The sequence below is a fragment of the Elgaria multicarinata genome, chromosome 10 (assembly GCF_023053635.1).
Source record: "Elgaria multicarinata webbii isolate HBS135686 ecotype San Diego chromosome 10, rElgMul1.1.pri, whole genome shotgun sequence".
NCBI classification, from domain to species: Eukaryota; Metazoa; Chordata; class Lepidosauria; order Squamata; family Anguidae; genus Elgaria; species Elgaria multicarinata.
In genome coordinates, this window is record NC_086180.1 from 74,883,074 (window position 1) to 74,909,685 (window position 26,612).

Genomic DNA, 26,612 nt, shown 5'->3' on the forward strand with positions numbered 1-26,612 from the left:
GCTGGTGACAAAAGTTCTGTAAGTGAAAGGGAAGCAGGGAGAGTTCAGCACTTCTCTTCTGCATCTAATATTTGATGTAAAAAGTAGGGCCCACCCTCTATTTAGACATGAATTGGGTAGGCATATGAAGTGGTTGTCCTGTCATATCTAGTTGGTCTCTCTTAATACAGACCTTGCCTTATACGGCTCATCTACACCAAGCAGGATATTCCACTATGAAAGTGGTATATAAAAGTCTGGAGTCTCACTACTGCTTTATAGCAGTATTGAAGTGCATTGCAGGATATACACTACTGATTTATTGTGGTACTGAAGTACACTGACAACTGTTGGGGCCCATGACACATCTACACCAAGAAGGATATAATATTGCGAAAGTGGTATGAAAGCAGTATATGGTATGTGTCAATGGCCCCAACAGTTGTCAGTGCACTTCAATACTGCTGTAAAACACTAGTGTGGCTCCCGCCTTTTATATACCGCTTCCATAGTGGAATATCCTGCTTGGTGTAGATGAGCCCCTAAATTTCACCATATTCTAAATCAGGGGTTTCCAACTTTTTTGACCCATGGGCACATTTGTGAATTTGAGAAACTGCTGTGGGCACCACCACAAAGTGGACTGTCACTTTGGGGTCTACCTGTCATGTCCATGGATCTTAGGCTGCATCTTATTCAGCAAAACATGTTGTTACGTGTCTGTTGGCCACAACATCTTTTTACTAAGGGATTGTCTAATTCAGCAGTTGCTGGTGATACAATACAGCTAATGCTTCTTTTAAACATACCTTTTGGCAATGTCCAGTAGTTGCTTCTTTTTAGGAGAAAGTTACTATACAGATACATTTTGTATTGGAACAGTCTTTAATATACACTGATAGACATGCTGTTAAATTATTTACTTGCTTCATGGAAATTAACAAATGGTCAGTGTAAATGGATTCTTCATGCCCATTTGAAAGCTAATAGACTGATATTACAACAATAGAAGGACTCCTCCTATAATGTGATTGATCAAGGACCTTACAATGCTTTCAGTATTTGAGTGGGTGGCATTTAGACACCAACTTCAAATAGATGCTTATTTAGTCTGTTTTTGTTGAACTCTTTGTATATTTGCTACAAAATTGTATGTATTTCATATGTATTCATTGCTATGAATATATACAAATCCATGACATTTATTTCAAACATGGGGAAAAATAGAAAAACAAAAAGTTTCACAGGGTAACCACAGGTACCACAGTGAAGACCCTTGTTCTAAACGTGATGCACTATTGGTGGGAGTGAGAGAGAGAGAGAAATCCCCCTTCCCAATATTAATTTATTTAATCCAAAGAGACAGGAGAGGGAGAAAGAGCTCCATTACTCAAGTCTACACAGTGCCTGAATTATTCAGTTGAATTCTCTCAGTTTCTGCTTCCTATAATCACAACACATCCCAAACAGACTGCATTTCTAAACAAGAACCTGTAGGACTGTAATTGGGTGGTGGTCATGGTAAAAAAAAAAAATAGTTTGGAGTGTTAAGGGAAAAGTGAAAAAAGTTATGAAGGAGGTCCTGGTTTTATGCAGGGCCTCAGTTGTCCCTGCATTTGTTCCATTCAAGAGCTGTTCTTATGTGGAGGTGTCTGCAAAGGATGAGGATTATGGAGCTTGCCTGCAAAGGAAGTGAATACCCTGTGAATTCAAAAACCTCTTCAGAATGTTGTTGTGGGCAAAGAGGATGGGCGAACAGGCAGGACAGGTGAACTTCACCAGTCTCTACTACCATATTTCTTCGATTGTAAGACGCCAGCGATTGTAAGACGCACGCTAATTTCAGTACCACCAACAGAAATAAAAACCCTAAGACACACCTGTTTTTAGAGATGTTTATATGGGGAAAAAAGTGTGTCTTAGAATCGAAGAAATAGGGTATATCTTTTTGAGCTTTCCTCCTCATCTGCCCAGAGCTAGTAGACAGGATTTTGTTTTTAGATGTGTGCTTTCAATTGGGGCAACAGCATTGCTGTGGCCCACCTTAGGTTGGGTGGTGGCTTAGTTATAGGTACACTTAGATATACCCATCTGTCAAAGCCCTGTGTTATAAAGCACTATATAAATGCTTTATATGAGAATAGCAAAAAGAAAAATATATTTCTAACGACTTTCAATATGCCAAAATTAATCCTCTAGAATTGATGCTGTCCCTGAGGTTTAGCCCTGCTCCCATAAAGAAATAAGATGAGTTGCTTGTTAGTGTGTTGCCACAAAACATAATTTTGTATTACTGCCTTCAATTATGCTCCTGATATCATCTGCTTGGATGAATTTCCTGCAGCTGGCCTCTAGTGTAACTTCCTTTCATTTAAATGGCACTTTGAAATAAAGTATTTTTGAGTAAGCTTCTATTAAAGGAATATGCCATTTAAAGTTCATTATGCTGTGAAATAGAACTCTTTTGTATAGCTAATCAAGGAATCATGATGTGCTAAATGAGAGATTGTGACAACATACCATTTTGTATTGATCTTCCCTATTTGCGCTATATTTGCTGCACATGTTTTCTATTCATTTTTCTTGATGCGGCAATTGCATTAGGATAAACCATCCAAAAACTCCATCCTTTCAACTGAGTATCTTTTAGCCAATGGCTCTTATAGGATTTTGAATGAATAGATTGTGTGCCGTTGTCCATTAAAAATTAGTATGTAGAGGAAGAGAGAATATAATAAAATCTTCTATTCTGGTGCCAAGTCACATAATTGCTTTTCATGTACCACATGGACTTCTGCTGTAAGAAAATACCAATTTGTCACTATTAGTTCCTAGCAGAGTTTTGTGCATTAGGCCTAGTTTAGTTGGGGTTAATTTACTATCCCCATATGCCAGGGATAGGAAGTTCTGGCCCGCTGGTCAAATTCAGCCAGCAAGGGTTCACCATCCACCTCACAAGCTTCTTTGACAAGCATGCCTCTTCTTTCTCCAGCACTGTGCAGGAAATCCCACTCTTATCTTCAATCACTGATAAAGCTTATTGGAAATAAGAGCTGGGATTTCCCTGTTGAGTCATAAAGGAAGACAGCCTTTCTTTATCACAATGCAGGAATACCCTCTCATCTCTGATTTAAATTTTCAGTACCCTATTTAGATTTTAACTACCCTGTTCTTTAAATACCATTACAATTTAAAGGTATTTAAAAAGCAAGGGGCAGTATCTCATTCAGCACTAGTGCTATTGGAAGCTTGTTGCACCAGCAAACGCTGTTAACATTAGACTAGAGGTCATTTACACTAGCGCAGGGTAATTCACATTAGCGGTAGTGTCAAATTGGTTATTGCTGAAGATATTTCAGCTGGTCCAGTAAGAAGAAGGTATGGAAACCAGAGACTTGTGTTTTATAAGTCTGCTTCTGTGGCCTACTCCTGAGTAGACCTGCCTAGAACTAAGCTCTGCTTTATATGCCTCAGGGCTGTTGCCCAGGGACTTATTCCTGAATAGACAGGCATAGAAATAGGCTTTGCTTTATACACCTAAAAGCTGCCACACTTGAGCTTACTTCTGAATAAAAGAATTGAGCTGTGCTTTGTATGGTTGAAGGGAAAATGTCCAAATTGTTATGAATTACATATGGTCCTGCCCATTTGACTTAGCTCTGAGCCCCCACTCTGCTGGAATATGACCCCCAGTCCTTTTGTAAATTGGAATTCAGCTGTCAGGCTGAAAATTGTTGCCCAGCCCATCGTGATTAATTTCAGTGGTGCTAAAGCTAGGCTGCCATTTAGTATCTTTCCCCCACTGCCTAACTCATGGTATGCTGAGGTGATATCCCCATATTATTACCATGATGAAATGGCACTGACTAGATGTCAACCTCTGTCCAGTGAAAGCAGTAGAGTTACACTTCGTTGTAGGGTAGGTAGCCTGTAAATGCTGTGAATAAATAATATCTCTCTCTCTCTCTCTCTCTCTCTCTCTCTCTCTCTCTCTCTCTCTCCCTCTCTCTCTCTCTCTCTCTCCCACACACACACACACACACGCACACACGCACACACACCTAGATGTACTGCAGCTTCTGGCTGAGATCCAGAAAAAAATAACTTTTCCAACAACTCCTTAGTGCATTTTAATGCTCAATACCATTTTTCATTATTTTCACACTTCGGGGCAACCAGTATTACCATAGCAAAAAATATCTCATTTAATTTTATAAAGGTTTGTGGGAGATAGATAGAAAAAGGGACAGAAAGCAAAAGAGGAGATTAATACATGGTATTTTAGAGTGGATCTGTTCCTGGGAAGTAAATCAGGTGTAGTTCCTCTCAGCTAGTATATGGAGAGGTAAGTGTGCTCCTGTGGATTAGATTTCAGTATGAATAACAGAAGTGTACATATAAGTAGTGCAAACCAAGTACTTGCTGATCTCTTATCGTTGGATTTTTGAATAGGGTTGGATGAATCAAAGCCATTTTGCTCCAATTCAATTTTGCATTTGTTTACCCATGATTCCATCCCATTGACAACAATCAGATCTTTTTTAAAAGTTTCTTTCAAAATATATATTTTATATATGATCAAGCACACCAATGAATATTGCACATTTTGCATGCATTGCACATAGGATTTAGGCCAAGATTGGGATTGTGAACATGTAGGTGTTGGTAATGATGTTTAAAGCCGTAAACGGCTTGGGACCTCGATACTTGAGGGAGCGCCTCTCCTTATATATGCCTGCCCAAGACTTGAGATCTGTTGGAGGAGCCCTCCTCCACTTCTGCCCAGAGAGCTTCGGCTGTGGGACGGTATATAAATGTAAATCATCATCATCATTATCATCATCATCATCATCATCATCCCACCAATGCAACACATACAGTATGCTATAGTGGGACATGGGAAAGGGCTTTCTCTTGGAGGCCCGACTGTCGCCAACGCTGATTTTATTCCGGTGCCAAGTAAAAACATGGCTTGTTAACAAACCCTTTAATGGCTAAATTCGCCAAGCTTGCAAGTTTTAACTATTTTAATTGTTTTTACTGTTTTTAAATTATATACTGGTTTTAACTTGATTAATAGCTTAAATTGTTTTTAGCTGTGCGTATTTATTGTTTTATATTGTATAATTTTATCTGTATGCTGCCCTGAGATCCTAGTAATATAGGGCGGGAAACAAATGATTTAAATAAATAAATAAATTTGCAAAACCTAAAATTCAGGGGGGGGAACACCTTTCAATGTGCAAATCTCCATCTATATTAGAATACATTAGTGTGACGCTTATTACTAGAGACCTACCAGACCAATTTTGCTCAATCTCTTTTTTAAAAAACTGAAGCTTGGGCAGTGTAGATGTGCAGAAAAATGTGGAAGTTTGAAAAAGTTCAGAACTCAAGCTTTAGAGGCAAAAATAGTATGTTTCTACGCCCTGACGTGGAGCCTGAAGTGGGTGGGGAACTACAGCTCCCACATAGCTCTACATTGGACAGGGAGAAAAACACAAAGGCAGGGATGGAGGAAGGGCCTTGGTGGCAAAGATGATAGTGGAGGCAGAGGCAAACGCTCTGAGATTATGGTGGAGGAGGAAAAGAAGCCCTAGGAAAAGCTGGACTTAAAAAATGTGGGGGAAGAAGGAAGGAGGTGGACTTGAGGCCTGAGGAGAATAAGTGAATGTCATTCAACAGCCAGGGATGTGATGAAGCGATGGCCAAAAGTCCTTGGTTGTGTTGAAGGAAAGTAAATCTCATACAGCTTCTGGAGAACACTGACATAACAAGAGTCAGTGAACAGTGTGTTTCGCCCTCAGACTACTAGGGCCCATGGTGACATGGACTTTACTTTAGTAAATGTGTAAACAGCCAAGAACCATGTAACTACACTAGGAGAACTGCAAAATCAGTGGACCACAAATTTCTAATTTGAACATTGTTGGGGAGGGGAGACATGGATTGGGTCAATTTGATTCAGAATTCTTAAGGATTGAATTTCTAAATCATTCTTACTAGGAAAGCTGTGAAATCATGTGAAAAACTGCAGTACCTACAAACTGTTTTATCTTGTGATTGCACGGCTTCCCCCCACCCCCCTGGGAAAATTTGCCAAATACTCATCTTGATTATTCAGGATGAGAAAGAAGTTATTTCCCATTTCCCTTCTCCTTATAACGAAACAGTAATTAGTCCAAAAAGTTGCTAGAGGCAAAGTGTGTGTCCAAAGTTACTATATCTAATCCTATTTTCTAGCATGAAAACAAGCAACAAATTGCAGCAGCATTTTAAAAAACGAATATGCACACCCACACAAAAAGACCATGTCTGTCTCCGGATACGCATGTCTAACTTACATATGAGTCACCACAACTGATCACAGATGTTGAAAAAAGAAAGAATGAAGTCTGCTTCATATATCCACCAGCTGTTCCTAGTATCTGTAGCATTACCCTTTTTCCTGATGTTCTGATTCTCTGGTTCTTCATGCAGAAATATTAAATTTTAATGTTTGTATATGAAAAAAAGCCCAAGAGCATGAAATGAGTCTTTCCTGTCCCCTCCCAATATATATCTCGGTTTTACATCCTGCTGCAAATACTTCAATGTGACACAACTGACTGACAAAGTGGAATCTCTGTGGTTTATGTATTTGTAGATTCCTTACATGCAAGAAACATATTGCAATTAAAAGTAGTAATCAAATGCATACATACCATATATGTACTTCAGGGAAGTAACGTGAGTCCCAAAACCTTTCAAGACGGCTAAGTATATAATTGAACTTTTTAACTGGGGGATATTAAACTTGCATTAGCAGATGAACCTAAAATAACAACAGTGCAATCATATGCATGACTGCTTAGAAGTATGTTCCACTGAGTTCAGTGGGACTTACTCTTAGGTAGGTAGGTATGGGATTGCAGCCTAGTCACATTTAGTGGTGCTATATATAGATACGTATTTCCATTCACATTAAAAGATGTATCCAGTCAATTGGGTGGCGCTCAAATGAGAATTGTCATGTGAATAGCGATGCTAATGCAGAGACATGAACAATATGTGGAGGTAGCTTGGTCACAGTGGTATAGGCATTGGTGACCTCAAGACTGGATTACCGCAATGCGCTCTATGTGGGGCTGCCCTTAAAGCTGCTCTGGAACCTGTTGCTAGTGCAGAATGCTGCAGCTGAGCTGTTGTCGAGAGCTGCCCCTTTCCAGCATGTAACTCCTCTGCTGAGGGAACTGCACTGGCTGCCTATTCGCTACCAGGCCAGGTTTAAGGTTCTTGTACTTGTGTACAAAACCCTAAACAACTTGGGACCAGGATACCTGAGAGAGCACCTTCTCCCCTACCAAACTGCAAGGGCATCCAAGGGCATGCTCCTGGTGGTTCCACGTAGACCCATCCTCTGATTGGAGTCCACCAAGGGAAGATCCTTCCGCGTGGTAGCCCCCCCTCCTATGGAATTCCCTGCCTCTGGAGGTCAGGCAGGCGCTAATTTTGTATTTCTTTCAGCGCCTCCTGAAAACGTCATTATTCCAGGAAGCCTTTCCTTAATGACTAGCCACGGTTTTACTGTACATTTTGGTTATTTTAAAATCTATTTTAAAGTGTTTTATTCTGTTTTTATTTTGTTTTATCTTATACACCACTCTGAAATTTTCAATGGGGAGTGATATATAAATATTGTAAATAAAATAAATAAATAAAAAGCTGACTATACACAAGAGTTTGCTTATAAATGCAAATTACAATTGCTCTAGTAGGGCATATTGTTAAGGAAATTTGCTAGGAAGAATTCAGCAATTTGTCCATAATCTTTCTAGCCATTGTTGCTGAATTCATATGTTGTAAATATTGTGACCAGATTGACCAATGTCAAAAGCTGGTACCAAAATTCCAATTGATTTTTTAAAATTATTTGTTCAATAATTGCAGTTTTGGTGCGTTTTTCCTGAAATAATCTGATTAGTTTTAAAAAGATAAGAAGTTGAGCATTGAAAAGGAAGGAAACTAGTGCAGAGCAGTAAAGCAGCAGTTTCTGCAGCTGAAATTCTCTCCACAGCCTGAGTTCGATCCCAGTGGAAGCTGGTTTCAGGCAGCCGGCTCGGATCAACTCAGCCTTCCATCCTCCCGAGGTTGGTAAAATGAGTACCCAGTTAGCTGGGGGAAAGGTAATAACGGCCGGGGAAGGCAACGGCAAACCACCTCGCTATAAGGCCTGCCAAGAAAATGTCAGTGAAAGTGGGTGTCCCTCCAAGAGTCAGTAATGACTCAGTGCTTGCATGAGAGGTTCCTTTCCTTTCTTCTCATTTCTTTCTACATGTCGTCTATTTAAAGTGACAATATGTACAAAGAAAAGAAAGCTGGTATGAAAAAGGAGATGGAAACAAGAAAGTCTTCTAGCTTTCTTCCTTTCAGAACTCAGTTTTTCATCTCTTTAATAGATGCAGACTTTACAGTGGTGGCCAAAATTGTGGACACTTTTTGAAATTTTTAAGTTTTGCAACTTTGCGTGCTTATAGAAAATATTCTGTTTCAGGAAATTCAAATGTTTATATATCAATTGAAAGAGAATTTAATGCTGAATTCAGTTAAAAAATCAGAATGCAAGTATCTGCAGTACAAAAAAGGTTATGCTTACTTTAGTCTAAAAACAAACACAGGTGTGATTGAGTAAAGAAGCAGATTGGAATTGCAAACCCTACTGGCCAATCACAGTCCTTGTTCTGGGAACCAATCACATGGCAGTAGCTGCAATACATCATGTTTCAAGTTAGGGAAAGTCAGTTTTGCTGTTTGTCCTGTAACTGAAGCGCAATTGGAGATTGTGTGAATATTTGAAGTATTTCTCAAATTAAAAGTGTACATACATACATCATAAATAGATCAATGGCAGCAAAGAAAAGAGTTCATTGGACACCCAGGAAAAGAAACCGGATTGTTGTATTACGTGAATCAGGTCTTTCAATTGATATATAAACATTTGAATTTCGTGAAACAGAACATTTTCTATAAGCATGAAAAGTTGCAAAACATTAACATTTCAAAAAGTGTTCACAATTTTGGCCACCACTGTATTGAAAGGAAATAGTAGTGAACATGCATGAAATTATATTCTTCTTTTTTAAAAAAGATTTTTCTTTTCAAGATTAAGAAAACATTTAGCCAGAACAACTCCAGAGTGGATCTGTGCTGATAAATGAATATAGAGGTTGGGGTGCAAGGAGAGAATAGTGTTGCGTATGATTGTGTTCCTTGAGATACTGTATAGCCCCAATTATTTCCAATTTTAAGATCCACTTCAACATGACAATATTCAGACATGAAAACACTTCCATGAAGGCTATAGGTTGTAACATCTGTAAATTATACACCCATCTTGAGTGAAATCCATGCATTTGCAAGCATCACATATTATGATCTACGCAAATGTAATATACACTATTTCTTTTATCTATTTATTTACAACATTTATATACCACTCAATTATCTAACACAGATTCCAGAGTGGTGAACATAGATATATACAGTAAAAGAATTAAGATTAAAAAAGCAAATTAAAATTATTTAATTTTAAAAACAAAGGAACCAGAAAAATCAGTGGCTAATCAGTTGGGGAAGGCTTCTCGAAACAGATGATTTCAGGAGGTGCTGGAAGCAGCCTAGTGTTAGCACCTGCCTGACCTCCAGGGGCGGAGAGTTCCACAGAGAAGGGGCCACTACACTAAAGGCTCTTCTCCTGGTGGATTCCAGTTGGGCCACAGGTCCACTTGGAACCACCAGGAGCATGCTCTGCGACGATCTTAGTGATCAGGCAGATTGGTAAGGGAGAAAGCACTCCATTAGGTATCCTGGTCCCAAGTTGTTTAGGGCTTCATGCATTAGTACCACAACCTTAAACTTGGCCTGATAGCCATTAGGTAGCCAGTGCAATTCCCTCAGCAAAGGAATTATATGCTGAAAAGAGGCAGCTCCTGACAACAGCTGAGCTGCTGCATTCTGCACTAGCACCAGCTTCCGGAGCAGTCTTAAGGGCAGTCCCACATAGAGCGCATTGCAGTAATCCAGTCTTGAGGTTACTAATGCCCATACCACTGTGGCCAAGCTATCCCTGTCCAGAGGAGGCTGTAGATGGTGAGCCAGCTGAAGCTGGTAAAAGGCACTCTGAGCCGCTGTGGCCACTCCAGTGACAATGATGGATCTATGTAGTTTATTTTTGTGTGTAAGAGCTTTCAATGAAAGAACTTTTTCATGTTCAAGTATTCCAGATTTCCAACATACAATCAAAGTACTTACTTTAGAAACTGATCTTAATGCTAAGGGCATTCTTGATGTCCTGTGGAACAGATATCGCAATTCAGCATGCTGATCAGTCACCAGGAAGGACTACAGTTAATTTCAAAGTTTGGGGAGTGTTGCATTTTATATATACAATAAGTACAGATCTTGCCTCGCCTTTGTGCAAAACAATATTGTTGGTAAACTTCTATCCACAGTGGAACCATCTCCTTGTTTTCCAATCAAAACACACTTTGTACTCAGCAAGTTAGGGTGCAAATTGCTGGGACAGCCTTGTGATGGATCTGACACAGTGGAAGTGTTTCGTTTGAAGTGTTTGCACCCATAATAGGTTGCTCATCAATTTCACATTCATTCAGTTTTTGGAAGTCAACTGGATTGCTTTGGTGGTACATTTTAAAAATAGGCTTCAATATTAAAATTGCTTCTGGCACTCCCACGCTGTAAAGGTCTGATAACTGCCTCAGACCTTACTCAGCCCACACAATACCAGTGCAATTCAGTTTGTTCTGATAAGAAGCTTTGTCATTATTACATTTTAGCAGCTGCTGTTTCCTTCACACACTCACAAGTAGATCAAACTGCAAAGTGAAACTGTAGACTCCGAAAGCTTCTTCCTCAAAAAACAAAACAAAATAAGTATGTGACGTTCAGCTATAACCCTTGGAACATATTTAGTTCCTCAAAACGGTTTTGTTTTTGCAGCAGCTTCCTGTATTTTATAAACTGTGCATATGTGGAAGGATTGCGAATCGCTGCACAAGTTAACTTTTATTTTAATCATGTGGAAAAGCAGTAAAATTTCTACGCTTTATTTTTTGGATAATGATTCCAAATTATCTAACTTCTTTCAACAGGCAAGCAGTCCTACCACAGGGACAGCTCCGAGGAGCCAGTCACGGTTATCTGTCTGCCCTTCTACTCAGGATATCTGTAGGTATGTGCTAAATGCGTGTTCCTAATCTGGCTGAAACACAGTCATCTTTATCTAATCCTCTGTAGATCTCGCTTTTGCCTAACCCCCTCCACGGAGTTACATTCAGATGTAGTTTTTGTTTGTCATTTTCTGTGTTGTATTACATCCTTTCCATTTTCCCCTATTTAAATCACAATTAAATTTTCATTTCAATATCCCTTATTTATTTTATTGCTTTCTCTCTCTCTTTGTTTCATCGTTTTCCATCCATCTCCTTTGCTTACTGCTGTGTTCAGACCGCCCACCTTGCATGACATATCAGAAGATAAGTTTGAAACATCACCCCCTTTCATGGTGCTGAGTCCTGCTAGTAAAGAACCTGTTAAGAAACAAGTGAAGCGAAGGGTTAGGCGGAGGAAGGAGGCGGAGGAAAATGGTGAGCATGCAGAAAAGCAAAAGAAAGAGAAGGATGGCAAATTGCACCCCAAGATTACAAATCCTAGATGGAATGCCTTCCGCAAGGCATCATCCGATTCCTCATCTTCGGATGAGAATCACTGGGCCATGGTGAGGAAGAGAGAGAGAGCCAAAATGCCTAGAAGAATGAGAAGACGAAATACTTCAAACACTCGGCCGGATGGGTATTCCAGTCAGAATGCCATTGAACTCGTCACTATGGGCCCAAATGGGGAAAAGAAGCGTGAAAAGAAGGCTGTGCCTGGAGACCATACTCTAAATCACCGTAGGAGGAAGCTTTCAAAGTGTAAAGAAACCTGTCCCTCACTATCCTCTGTGGAGGCAAAGAGCTCCTTGAGACAATGTGGAAAACATCAGGGCAAATGCAGCTACGAGAATCCTGAGCCTTCGGCTTGCATTAGGCGAGGCAAAGCAAACAAGGAGGAAAACGGTTCAGAGAGAGGCTCAGGCAGTGAAACTTTGTCGCTTCCAGAAAATGAGGCACCTTCTGGAACAGGGCCTGCTGTGATCTTTGCCACTCAGAAACCTCCTGTGTTTTATGATGACTTGTCTGATGATTGCGAAGTGTGCAGGTTTGTCTCCTAATACAAAAGGAATTGCTAACTGCCATGAATTACAGAGTGGAGGCTGTTGGCTCCCACCCACCCCTCCCTGATTCATGCTGCGATTTCAACTGTGTACATATGTATAATCATGCTTGGCAGATAAACAAACAGTAGGCAGTCCGGGGTTGATTCAGACTTAAATAATGAAACCAGAACGTGTATCTGAGACATGATAATGGGCCATTTTAAATTAGTAAAGCTGCAGTAAGATATAAATTCGTACTTAGGAGCACTATTTTTTTTTCTTTTTTGACAAAAATATGGAATCTTGTGTGCAAGGAAAGAACACTGTCATTTTGAAAAGCGTGCATTCTTCTGATGACATGATTATTATAAACTATATATTATGCCCACTTTCCTAGACTTAGGTCAGCAATCTATATCTAGCTTTGAGTAGCTTTGTCTGCTTACTATTCTAACGATCTAGGGGAAGTCTTTCTTTGTTGTGGGAACTCTTTTGTGTTTACAGCCTCATAGTGTAGCTTCTTAAATGTGTTCTTTGCCCTAGAGGAACTGTCAAAGTATAGCATGGTTCTTGCTGTCTATATTATGGCACAGTACACTCTGGGAACTCATACGTAGACTCTGCAACAGGGCCTCATCTGTTAAGAATGTTTTGGAGTGGGGAAACCTGTACTCTTTGGGAGTAAATCAGGCCTGTGCAGCTTCGTGGGTCAAGCCAGAAATATAGCTTACTAACGTTTGTGGCAACCCACCAGGAGGTTGATAAGCTTCCTGGTTTTGTTGACTGCCTGGAATTACTGAAAATTGAGAAGAGGTTAGGCACCCGGAAGATACTTTGGTTGCTTGGGCACACATTGTGCAACCATGAAATAAATCATTATTAGCTTGTTTCCAGTTTTGTCATTGTATGATGTGTTTCATAACATGAGTTAGTGTTGTTTTTGTCCAGTGACAGGCAAGCTTACCGCAAAAGCTAGTCTTGTTTATTTTATGTATTCATTTATAATATTTATATACAGTTTGCACTAATTGATTAATTACTAATATCAGAAAATGTAGGATGAAACAGAGGCCAAGAAAAAGTTATTTTGTTGTGTTTATCCTGCTGTATATTATCCAAATGAAGTAGTTCATTTTCCAGGGTTTAATTCTGGCCTATTTCATATAACAGCATTCATATAAATGTATGATAGTGGATTAAATATTTACAGGATTTATTTTTATTATATACTAGGATATAATGGTGGTAAGAAACCCTGTCCAATTCATTAAAGTAGAGTGTTTCCCTGGAGAAACAATCAAAGAAGGGAATTTTCAGTCTAATATGAGAACATTCAATCAGAAAACAGCACATCTGTGGATCTGAATGCTGTAGATATATTCCCCTCTGAAAGCAACAACAATGTCAGAATATAGCTTTGGGGTGAAAATTAATATTGTTAGAATGTTTGATTCATAGAGGAAGTGCTTGCTAAGAATAAAATACCAGACATTGTAGTTATTGTTGAGGTTTTCTGATAATGGGCTTCACTCCTGTTTTAGATTAAGCTTTTACTCCCGTAGGGTACTGCAATGGAGTTTTGAGTTCATTAATTCTATAAAACATTAGTGAATAGTCCATATAGTTAATATATAACATTATAGTTGAAAGATTTGCTGCCTTCTTGTTATGTTATCAGCAGAAATCTGCATGAGTGGAAGAAAAATGAAGATGTTTCATATATGGTCTGAAAATGAATAGGAAGGCACAAAAGCAGTTGTGATTTTTAAATAGTCAAAGCTTTCTGGGTGGTCCACAAAAATTAAGACCACGAAATACAGTTTAAAATGTAAAACTTCAACCACGGTATAAAAACACAATATAAAAATACAATATAAAAGTACAACCAGAAATAAAACCGAGCAGCAATGAAGAGATTTAAAATTCAGGTTTAAAATAATAGTTTAACAGCGAAGTTTAAAGATTAAGATTGTAAACTGTTCAAATACTGGGGGAATAAAAAGGTCTTGACCTGGCATCAAAAAGAGTATGACATAGGTGCCTGGTGCATTTCTCTAGGGAGTTCATTCCACATCCAGGGTGCCACAGCAGAAAAGGCCCTCCTCCTGGTAGCAACTTGCCTCATTTCCTTTGGCAAGGGCTCATGGAGAAGGACCCCTGAAGATGATCTTAGGGTCCAGGCAGGTACATATTGTTGGAGGTGTTCCTTCACATAACCTGTCCCCAAGCTGTTTAGAGCTTTGGATGTTAATGCCAGCACTTTGAATCAGGTCCGGACCTGGACTGGCAGCCAGTGAACTTGGAAAAGTATTGGTGTAATGTGTTCTCGTTGGCCAGTCCCAGTTAACAATCTCACTGCCCTGTTTTGTACCAGCTGAAGTTTCTGGACCATTTTCAAAGGCAGCCCTACGTATAATGCATCACAGTAACCCAGGCAAAAGCTTATCAGATAAGGGTGTAGTTCGTATATCACAACTAAACCCAATTATCCTAACGACCTTGGAAATAACCTGCAGGTGAGAGGCCCAATCTGACCTTGGAGTCTCGGTGCCGAGAGTTCCACACTCCCACCTCCATTTAACATACCATCATGGCTACACAACACATACCAGAACAGATACAAAGCAGAAAGAATAATACAGTTAAAAAGCCAGTACACTTAAAGAGCCAGTACAGCCCATAAACCAAGGCCCCATGTCCGTCACAGGTCCCTGGTTGACAGCTGGTTGGCCACTGTGTGGACCCTCGGTCTGATCGAGCATGGCTGTTCTTAATTAATGTCAGCCTTGGAGATAAACCCATGATGAATCTCACATCTCATGGTGGTTGTTCAACAAACCTTCAACAAGTTTTGGCCATCTCTGCCACCGCACTGCAGTAACCTGTGTCCCCAAAAGGCAGCTTTTGACAGCTGGGTCACCCTCTGGACCAACGTGAGGTTAGGTGTGAGGGACTGTAGCCTGAGGGCACAATTGGCAGAAATTTGGGAAACCTTGTTGAAGCATAAGTGCCTTTCCACTCACACAAGAGCAAGATTGGATCCAAGCCATAATCTCTTAAAATGGAACCCATACATACTAACTAAACAGATGCCAAATAGTACAAATATGACAAAATGAATCATGTATCTTTTATTTATTGTTGGGCAAACTGAATATTAATACAGTCAATCAAAAGACATGGGCATTTATTTTCTGTCACATAGAGAATCACTGTTGTAAGCAGTAACTACCAGTCTTAGCTTCTAGAAAGTTCTGGCAAATACTCATCAAGTAAGTAATCTTGCTTCATATCTTCCATCTGTAGAGGGAGAGCCAATAAAAAATACCTAATTTTACAATTACATTCCAGGTTCTGTGTAAATATAAGTTTGGTAATGCAAAAGGCATATGGGCTGTATGATCAGAGATTTGGATTATGATCCTATATGATATTAAGGCTCTATTTAGTTACAAACCGGTGTGTTTTAATTATTATAGTAACCAATCACTATACATGCTCATTTAAGGAATATATGAATTATAAAATTGGAATCTTGATTTAAATCCATCACAAATTTGGAAACTATTGTTGGCTAACCTTTCAGGAAAATGTTTATATACATGCATCACTCCATCAATTTTTATAAAAATGATGTGGCTAATATATGAGAAAATCTTTTTATTGCTCTTAATTAGTCTTACATGGTACAATTAAATTTAAAAAATCATTTTTTAAAAAATGAGAGAATCCAAATTAACCTGCCAAGCCAAAAGCTATATGGAAGAGATGCACTTTACACCCTTCTGAAAAGACCATGAAGAACAGGAGCCACACACTCCTGGGGGAAGATAACTTCACACCCTTGGAGCAATTGATGAAAAGTCCCTGCTTCTAGCTATGCAGAGTTGACACACAAAGTAGGGTCGTTAGACAATTGATGCTGACACGGAGAACACTTCTAAAGAGCAAGAGGTAATCCTCCACACAATTTGCCCACATTCTCAGGTTGCACAGGACTAGATTGTACAATAGCTCCATCCATCAAAGGCAGGAGCCACACTACTGCTTTATAGCAGTATTGAAGTGCACTGACAACTGTTTGGTCCCATTCACACATACCATATACTGCTTTCATACCACTTTATCCTGCTTGGTGTGGCCCCTGCCTTTTATACCGCTTTCATAGTCCAATATCCTGCTTGGTGTAGATGAGGCTTCACACTCTGTCAAAATAACAGCATCAATTGCTGTGACATGACTTTATCTGCAAAAAGAGCAGCCTTATCTGCAAAATATCCAGGAAATAGGTCACCGTGGGCCTTAAAAGGTTCATGTCCTTAGCCTAAACCAAAGACAATTAAAAAAACACCCTCTACTGAATGACACTGAGGCAGCACAGTGATGGTGGAGAAAATCTTACTTTCTTTGAGACCATCGCCACCACAATGGTCTCAAAGAAAGAAAGTTCAAAGATTAATTAAAAGTTCAAAGATGGATTCTTACCTGTGTTCAATCATACTTGTTACAAGTCTTCCCTCATATGCCTTCTATTGATCAACACTATCATTTCATTACATCAACTCCTCAGAATATCAAGGAATTGACACAGCTTTATGACTGGGTTGAAGTCCATCCCCTCATTTCAAGCAGAGATGATTCTCAGGCTCTGAGAATTGGTCTACTATTTTTGCATGCTGGCAAACAAGCTGAGCTCTCCAGGACAATGATTTTATTTATTTATTTATTTATTTATTTCATTTCTATACCGCCCAATAGCCGAAGCTCTCTGGGTGGTTCTCAATATATTTCTTTTAATAGTTAAAAGATATATTTCTTTTAATAATTTGTATATGTATCAGCCTAGGAGGTAGTAAGTACATGTAGAGGAAATTCTGTGAAATTTGCTGCATGCTAATTTTTATCTTACTTGTTAAATTACCAGAGAACAAATAAGAGAAAGATTCGTGACACAATAATGCCGATTCAGCTAAAAACAGGCGTACCTGTTTCGCTCTTAGGGAAGCTACATTCCTGCACTGAATCAAAAGTCAATTTGTAGTCTGTTTTCTGATAGTCATCATTTCCTTTGAAAAGAAGAACACATGCAATAAAATATTCGTTAAAAAAAGAGAGGGGGACTGTGTGCTACACAGCCTCATTTGAGCACCAGATGATTTAACTTGCATACCAAGCCTGAAAAGAGTACGCATTTTTTAAGAAGACAGTGGAGTGTCAGGAGTTCAGGCATGAACATTTAAAAATAGAGCTCTAAAAACACTGCCGTAGCATCTGCTTCCTCCTGATGCTACTGCCTTTCAAGGAAACCGATCAGTTAAGTAAGCTGTGTGAGTGTGAAAGGAAGGCTGGATGCAAAACTGTACTATACCAGTGCCACATCAATTAACAATTTCCTCTCACCAGCAATCCTATATTATTCACCACTGTTAAGTGGTTAATGTGGAATTGCCCTGTGCATAATTTACCATTTCCCTTTTGACAGTGCTGTTGTTACTGCTACAAGCTGGGAACAGGATGGAGGAGTCAGGCTCCGTTCCTTGACAGGGGGCTACCTAGACATCCTACTTGAGCATAGAGACTATAGGACTGGATTAGAGAGGTAATTTAGGGCACTGATTGCTCAGATGGTTCCAGCTGAGTACTGTAGAGATATCTGGCCAGATTTTAGCAAGTCAGAGCAGAGTTTATAGCTGCTATCCAATAAAAAGGAATACCGCTCCATATCTAAAATGGATTCCAGAGCAATGCACATAGGAATAAAACAGTAAAAATAAAGACAGTTTTAAAACAAAATACCAGTAAAAACATTGGCTGGTCAGTTGAGGAAGGTTTCCTGGAATAGAGTTGTTTTCAGGAGGCACTGGAAGCAGCTTAGTGTTCGCGCCTGCCTGACCTCCAGGGAACCACTCAGGAACCACTCACCCACAGGGCTTCCGTCTTGCCAGGATTCAGCTTCAGCTAATTGGCCCTCATCCAGCTGAGTTTAGGCAAGTGTAAAGAAATAGTGTTGCTAGCCCATCTGTGTTCCCCTTTTCAAAAGAATGGGTTTGGTTTATGAATTTCCCTTCCATCGTATCTAACAAAATTCTCAGAAACTCCTCCCAGGGAATGCTGGATTATAACTATAAAGCCTTTAACCACTGCCAGAAAATGAACTCTTTGTACCTTGTAGAAACCCAGTCACTTGATTCCTATATGTAGGCATGTGGTTGACACCACCAGTAGAAACAAACTTAGATGATGAACAAAATTAAGATATTTATTAAGAGAATAGTTTACATAGTGTGACAAAGTGTTGCTTTTCAGGTGGTAGGATGAGATTATTTAAGTGTACAGTTATTAGTTATCCAGGGTTCAATATAGGTTTGTTTGTTTATTTATTTATTATATTTCTATACTGCCCAATAGCCAAAGCTCTTAGTTACAGTTCCTAATATTTAAGAGTCTTTGTCAACTAAATCAGGTTTCAGTTTCTAAATTTGGACATAATGATAAGTTAGATTTGCTGAGATTTGCTGAGAATTGACCTTACAGTGTGCTGGTGCATGATGCCCAGTCGTCACCACCACCACCAAGCTCCTCCTGCCAACAGGAACAGCTAAAGTCACTAGAAACTTAAGGAAGGAAAGGTTTCCTGTTAGATCCAAACCTGGGCTCCTAGACTGTTTCTACACCTGCCTTTCCCCCCCGGCATCGTCCCGGATCATCCCTGTATGTCCAAATGACACACACCGGATCCTGGGAGCAGGCAGGGACAATCCCTCCATTTTTCTGGGATAATCCTTAGGTGTAGAAAGGGCCCTAGTTTGTTGTTCCTTTAACAAACCAAAGTCTGAAGCTGGTTTTCTGTTCCTGTAGGGGAGTGAGAAGCCTTGCTAATTTCTGGTTAGTTTCCACACTCCTGCTGATGGCAGGAGCCAGGCAAGAGTGATTGGGCGGTGTGCACAAGCACACTGTTCTTCAATTATAAACCATAATTCTTAGCAGTTCTGGCTTTTCCTTTAGGTCAATTACTCTAACCTTCACTTCAGCTAGTAACTCAGAATCAGGAAAAGTCTTCGTCTGCCTCAAGTTCTTCCTGCAGCTTCCAGCTATTAGGCTGACTCAGATGTTTCAAGGACTGCTTATTGAAGTTCTTCTTCTGGTCAGAGCTCTTCTTGAAACCTCTAGTGCTAGGCTCCAAAGTGAAGAGGCTAGATATGCCAGGAAAAGTCTAAGATACGATTGTCCAACTGGGCAAAAAATGTCTTGGAGCTAACCTACTTTGTGAAGAGGTCAGAAATTGCTTTTTTTCTTTTCCCGTGTTCAGACAGAATTCCATATATATCATAGCCACCTTTTGAATCTCCTTGCTTACTGTTAGGTAATAAAATACACACACACCCCTCATGCATCCAAACACAAAAGTGCACATGCACTTCCATTTGTTACATAAACTGTCTGTCAATGAGTCTTTGGAGTAAGTAGTTCTTACCTGTCAGACATAAGAACATAAGAACATAAGCTGGATCAGACCAAGGGTCCATCTAGTCCAGCACTCTGTTCACACAGTGGCCAACCAGCCATCGGCCAGGGATGAACAAGCAGGTCGTGGTGGCACAGCACTCTCCCATTCTGGTTTTTTTTCCCCTAAAACACCTCTCCCCTTGTCTCTAGTAAGCACGCCTTCTCATTTGCTTTATGCTCTGGATATGCGATTCAGATTACAGGAGGATGCACATAATGAAGTTCATAGGGCGTACAGTTAAAAAAAGAATTGTTCTCTGTTTAAGGGAACATGGCAATGAGCTTTTCAAGTGTTTATTCTCAGCTTTTTGAAGAGCTTAATTGACAGCAGTTTTGTTTGTTTTAAGCTTAGTCGTTGTGACCGCGGTGATTAATTGGAAAATTGACAGGTACTGGTTTCTCACTCAAAAGCCCTACTCCTCATGCAAGCTAGATTATTTTATTTATTTATTATTCCATTCGTTGTGATGGAAAGGCCTGCCTTGCAAACACTCTCAGAAGCACTCCCTTCACCCAGCGGGCTAATAGAAACCAGCAGAGCCAGTGGGATTTCTAGGCTCAGTGCTACCAACTGAATATGATTCTGAAGCTTGGACTTCAGTTTAAAATAAACTATTGAGACCCAGTTTGGAAATAAACAGTAAGGCTGCTCTCCCCCCAAAAATTTAAAATTCTTTTTAGAAGTGTCTTTGCATGTAAACCTAGCTAGGGTTGTGTTTTCTCTCAGTGAAGCATGACCTGTAGAATGGCAAGTTGTAGTTGGGTCTGTTCGCGTGAGCATCCGGCAATTTGTGATAAGAAGGTGCCACTTTGCACAATTTTACTGTATGTCAAATTGCTGGATCTTAACGGTTTTTTATGCAAGCAGCCCCCACTATTGAGGCTGTAATCCAGTAGTATTCATTTTCCCATGAAGTCCATGGGACTTATTTCTGAATAGATATGTATTGCACTCTTACCTACTATATTCTGGTACAATCCTGTACTAGAGTTGCTTTGCACAATATAAAAGTGCCATGGGCCGCTTGCAGCATATTAAAACATTTGTTGCCGTTCAAGGTAGCTCTATCAGCCTCCATTATATATACTTGTTTCTTGACCTCCAGCTGTCTTCTTGAACTATGTTTTGCAGAGTGAGGCAGTGGGGCGTTACTAGGCCTTCAGATTCCTGTAAACAATTCCTGTCCCACTTTTAGTGACTCCACCCAAGCAAACTCTCTCTAGAAGCCGTGGATATTGGCACAGAGCTTTTCCTGGCATGACCCTTAACTTGTTTTTTCCCCTTTTTTCTGCCCTTAAAATCCCATGGCCCCGTTCAGACAACACGCTAAACCATGCTGCTTAACCACAAAATGGTTAACAGAATGCATTAACCTTAATGCATTCCATTAAGTATATTTCCATGAGTATATTTCCATTCCATGAGTATATTTCCAACAGCGGACTGCAAACAGCACAGGGGATAGGACCTACAGGCATTCCATAGCATACCTTTATCCACATTTCTTACTGATGCATACAAGAGGGCATTTATTTATACAACCGGATTAAGGAACAGGCTAGTTCTGTGCCCCAAGCTACCCTAACTCTTCAGTACTGACGGCAAACGAGCTAGCCATGAAGCACAAAACAGTTCAAACTCTCTCCACAATCTGCCCCTTCCTCTGCATGCCATGTATCTACACATTAATTCTCAATGTCCTTAGGCAAAGTCTATCATCCTCAACCAATCTTTTTATGAGTAAATAAATTACAAACGGAGCAAAAATAAACAGAAGACAAGAGCACTTAATACGTTTAAAGTTGTTTCCATAATCATTTCCTCTGGACATTATTTCTATTGCCACAGTATTCAGTATTCTCATTACAAGTTTTTAATTTATAATTCAGTCAGTGTTTTGTGTTAAATGTTTCTACTGAAGAATCATTGTGATCTGTTCAAAGAGGCCCTGTCATTTTATTTGCCTATCCCAATGGAATTTTAGGTTGATATTTTAGCTTTTAATATAATTTAAAACAATTCTGACAGTGATTGAAAAGGACTCCTGGGTACTCAATTTATTTGTCTAAATTCTAAATGGCATAAACGCTGAAGTCTGTAAAATAAATTATATATAGCTAGAATTAAAATGAACAAAGCCCTGCATTTCCCCTTTGGGAAATGGCTTTAATTTAAAAAGAAAATGATGTTTCTCTCTTCATGTAACGTTTTACACTGAGATAAAAGTTTTATCTAAACTAGCAAGGGGTACTGGCAAAATAATGACATTCACAAGACATAACCAGCTGCTAGGGGTGTCTTCTGCTTTACACATGGCTATTGTGTTAGGTTTCCCCCCCACCCCACCCAGAGCTGCTTTACACATTATGGATTTCCTGCACAGAAATCACTTTTGTGCTGTGAACCCCCATATGTAGATTGATTTGTGTGGTGCTCTTACATGGGCTTCACGCTGTTTCCTACACTGAAGGAAACTGTTTGCAGACAGCAAATCCACGAAGAACAATTTGCCCTTACCCTTAAAGGGCAGTAGACATGAGTAGGCCAGGCAAATGTCTATGTTTAAGTCATTTGTAAAGGATGTCATTCTGTTTATTCAGTAATTTTGTTTCTCCAGAAAATGGGTGTATAGCTCATTTGGGTCATGTGGAAACCCACTCATTTTCATCTCTGTTCTCCTTTGTTGTTGGTTTTCACAAGTCCATTTACTGCTGTTGTAAATAATGATGACTGGATTGTGACCATGCTTACTCATGAATAAATCCCATAGGTTTCAGTTGAATCTATGCATATGTGGGGATCACAGCCAATCTTTCAATAACTGGGGCACTTTTTCCTGACTTAAAAATGGAACCACACTGTTTCAATTTTACAGGGGCATAAATTTCTTTCTTTTTTTTTAATATGTGGGAGAAAGACTAGCCCAGCCTTGAAGGAGCCCGCTTCCTTTCTGTGAGAGTCACTGTTATGGATGTGCTTCCTGACTGGAAGGAGACAAGTCCAGAGCAGTGAATTATGCAGAAGTGCAATAGGTAACTTTTTCTGAGGGCGGATAGTTCTGCTGAGTCTCTGCACTGGAAATGATCTTATCTTTCCTGTCACATCAGATACTGTTTGGTGCAGAATTACCTGCAGCCTCAAGCCAAACTGCTATGAGACACCATTTAGCAATTGCATGAATTGCTTTTTAAAAAACTAAATACCAAGGTGGGGAGATCTGGGTCTTGTGAACACATGTGCACCTAGCAGGTGGCTACTAGGAGGAGGGCTTTCTCCGCTGTGGCACCCCGGTTGTGGAATGAGCTCCCCAGAGAGGTCCGCCTGGCGCCTACACTGTACTGCTTTTGTCGCCAGCTGAAGACCTTTTTATTCACTCAGTATTTTAACACTTAATTTTAACTTAAATTTAAATTTTACTGTTTTAACTCTGTATTTTAATCTTATATCAATGTTGCTGCGTAGTTTTATCCTGGTTGTGCTTTTTATACTGTATTTTTTTTGTATTTGTGCTTTTAAACTGTTGGTTGTTTTATTATGGTTTTAATTTTTGTGAACCGCCCAGAGAGCTTCGGCTATTGGGCGGTATAAAAATGTAATAAATAAATAAAATAAATAAATAAATAAATAAATAAATAAACAAACATGTACTCGCTAAGACACATGTAACCCCATGCATGCACCCTAAACACATGTAAGGGATCGTTCAACTCAGAGTCACTGTACACCTCTTGAAAGTGGATGCCTTGTTTTAGGGTACTTGAGAAATCAGAGATAAGGATTTTACAAGAATATGCCATTTATTAAGAATTGAAATAGTTAATCAATTTATTTTAAGGCATTTAAATAAGGACAGCATTTTCAGGAAGACAACTGTTTAAGATTATCACAGACAAGAGAACAGGAACCTTGGCCCATGGACGTAATCCTGCCCATGGAGGCAGGACTCCGTCCTCAGACCCTGCTCACAGGCTGCAGACTTCACTGGTGCTTGCAGGAGTTTGTGCAGTGAGGATCTCAGCATCTCTGTGAGCTATGCATCAGAATTGCTGGGAGTAGGAAGCCTCCCCGCTCCCAGATCCTGATCCAGATCGCTGTTTCACCACTGCTATTAAGAGCGGAGGAACGGTGATCTTGGCTGCATCAGGACCGTTGGGGTGAGAGCATGGAATTAAACCAGTAATCGTGATCAAAGTCACTGTCCTGGTACTACCACTGCAATCTTTTCCTCACTGTGGAAAAAGTGCAACCCATAGGTTGCCCACCTGTACTCTTATTTTGTTCTCAGATTATTTGCCTTCCCTTTATTATTATTCTTTGCAGTATCTTCGCAGCATTTGGCATATCCATTACAAATGTGTGGTTTAGTGGCTAAAGTGTTGGACTTTGAGTCGGGAGATCTGGGTTCTAGTCCCCACTTGGCCATGGAAACCCACTGGGTGTCTTTGGGCCAGTCACACACTCTCAGCCCAACCTACCTCACAGGGTCGTTGTGAGAATAAAATGGAGAGGAGGAGGATTAAGTACGCCACCTTGGGTTCCTTGGAGGAAAAAAGGCAGGATATAAATGTGATGATGATGATGATGATGATGATGATGATGATAATAATAATAATAATAATAATAATAATAATAATAATAATAATAATAAAAAACATGTACACATATATAAGTTCTAGTTCTTGTTGTTTTCTTGATGGGGAATGATTTTTATTTAAAATCTTGCAAAGATAATATAAATTAACTGAGAAATCCTGCAGCAATAGTTGTGTTCAGTCAGGGTGGAAACAGAAGTCCACGCATGGAAAAATGCTGTTTCCTGTTAGCCACCAAGAGCCATTTCCTTTCCATCATTTTTGTGGTGTGCACATGATACTGATACTGGCCACAATCACATCAAGGACTGCTACACACCCAATAAGTGGCCAAATTCTTTTCTCTACAGTATATTTAATTCAGGAAATTATTTATTTATATGGGGCCCGTAAGAGTTGTGTTCTAAGTTTATTGTCTGCAAGCCACCAAGCTACTCCTGTGTTGTTGTTGTTGTTGTTTTGTTGTTGTTGTTGAACAGTGAGCGTGATGATCAGGTCCAGAACTTTTTAGTGTTATTTATCTCAGTGGGAAAGTTAGGCTGCAGTCCTCTGCACACTTAAATGGGAGTTAGTACCCTTGAGCACATTGGGCCTTTCTTTGGACTCAACAGGCTTAGGATTGTGCTGTATAGGATGAGCTTAGGTGGTTGTTCATTGGAAACCTCAAAACATGGCTACATGAACATCAGTCAGAACTTTGGGCCCACAAGCTCCCTCCCCGCTTCCTTTTTGTGCAGCAATTCCCGGCCTCCTCCTCTGCAAACCATACTCGGCCATTGTGTTTGAACCAGCAAACTACATAATAGTTTACTGCAAATCAGAACAGGAAGGGAGAAATCACAATTGCATGAGGGGTGGAGGGAATGTGCAACTCCTGACTGCCTGTTGATGTAACACCAAACTATCATGTTACGTCTGAGCCACCACTAACTCTATTGCAGTGAAATCAATGGGGCCTTTTAAGACAAAAGAAGTCTACCTTTGCTGAATCATCCCAAATATACATGCCATTACTATGCTTAGTGTCAAGGGGGTTCCTCCCAAGACATTATATAAATATGAACATGAGAGAAATAGAATTAATTACGTGGCTTTGGAGGAAATGTCGTACTGTTCCATGTCTGGGTAATGGTAAAAAAATGTAATACATAGTAATTAAGCGACAAAGTGGTGGGAAAGAATACATTTCTAGGGTCTCATCTCAAAGGCTGTGTACTGAGTATTTTGGATGCCGCCTCTTAGCATGAAAGGCGGTGCAAATAAGCTTTTGCTTTGCTCACTCACTGTTGCTGTCCTTCCTGTCAGGATCTGTCACTGTGAGGGAGATGACGAAAGCCCCCTCATCACACCGTGTCGCTGCACAGGGACCCTTCGTTTTGTTCATCAGGCCTGCTTGCATCAATGGATTAAGAGCTCCGACACGCGTTGCTGTGAACTCTGCAAGTATGACTTTATAATGGAGACCAAACTCAAACCTCTTCGAAAGGTATGATGCTAGGAATGAAATCCATCCCACTCTGGGCTGATGTCACATGTACATTCCAAATCTAGGTCATTCTGGTTACTGTTATATTTGATATATGCAGCTCTGTGTTGCTTGGTTTATTTATATCTATCAATCTTGTGTGATCAATTCGTTATTTCAGTTTTGGGGGCCCTGCACAGACTTGTAACACAAGCCCCCTGCCTGCACACAACACCATCCCATCCCCATACCTACAATCTCATGAAAGAAAATTTTCTGTTTTAATTCTGAAATTACATTTTCTACATTTTTTAAATTACACAATGCCCCGGACTAGGGCTTCCCCCCGCCCTGTAGCCCCAACACCCACCTTTTACTGTTTTTGCTCAAAATAAAATCTAGCCTAAAGAAGAGCCCTACAAAGTTTGCTGGGAGCATTTTATAACTTCTTGGTAATGTTGCTGATGTTGTGATTTTTTTTTCATTCTAATAGACAACCTGAGCCATACTTCAGAAAGGCTTTGTTTTGAAAAATTGGAGGGTTGATAGGTGCCCTTTAGCTGGTGCCCCTTATTTAAGCTTCTTACTCTTCCAGCTGCCTGATGTATAGTTGCAGCTAGACATGGCAATATGGAGTGTGTGGGTGTGACATTTAGGGTGCAAACCAAGGCATGTTTAGGCAGAAAATGTCCTACAACTCCCAGTATTCTCCAGCCAGTCATGCTGGGAATTGTAGGACTTCTTTTCTAAGTAATCACACATAGGATTGTGCCCTTACTCACTTTTTTCAAAAGGCTGTAAATTCTACCATCT

The 26,612-nt window shown here is 39.9% G+C and overlaps 1 protein-coding gene across 2 annotated transcripts in view; it reads left to right on the plus strand.

Annotated features, from left to right (window-relative positions):
• Positions 1-26,612, plus strand: part of MARCHF1 (membrane associated ring-CH-type finger 1) — a 177,689-nt gene that overhangs the window by 120,487 nt on the left and 30,590 nt on the right. The window contains exons 4-6 of one of the 2 annotated variants that reach the window (XM_063136100.1): positions 11,130-11,209; positions 11,485-12,237; positions 25,640-25,820. In XM_063136100.1, coding sequence (XP_062992170.1) covers positions 11,130-11,209; positions 11,485-12,237; positions 25,640-25,820 — 1,014 coding nt within the window. The remainder of the gene's footprint in view (positions 1-11,129; positions 11,210-11,484; positions 12,238-25,639; positions 25,821-26,612) is intronic. The other variant, XM_063136099.1, reaches the window with a different exon arrangement.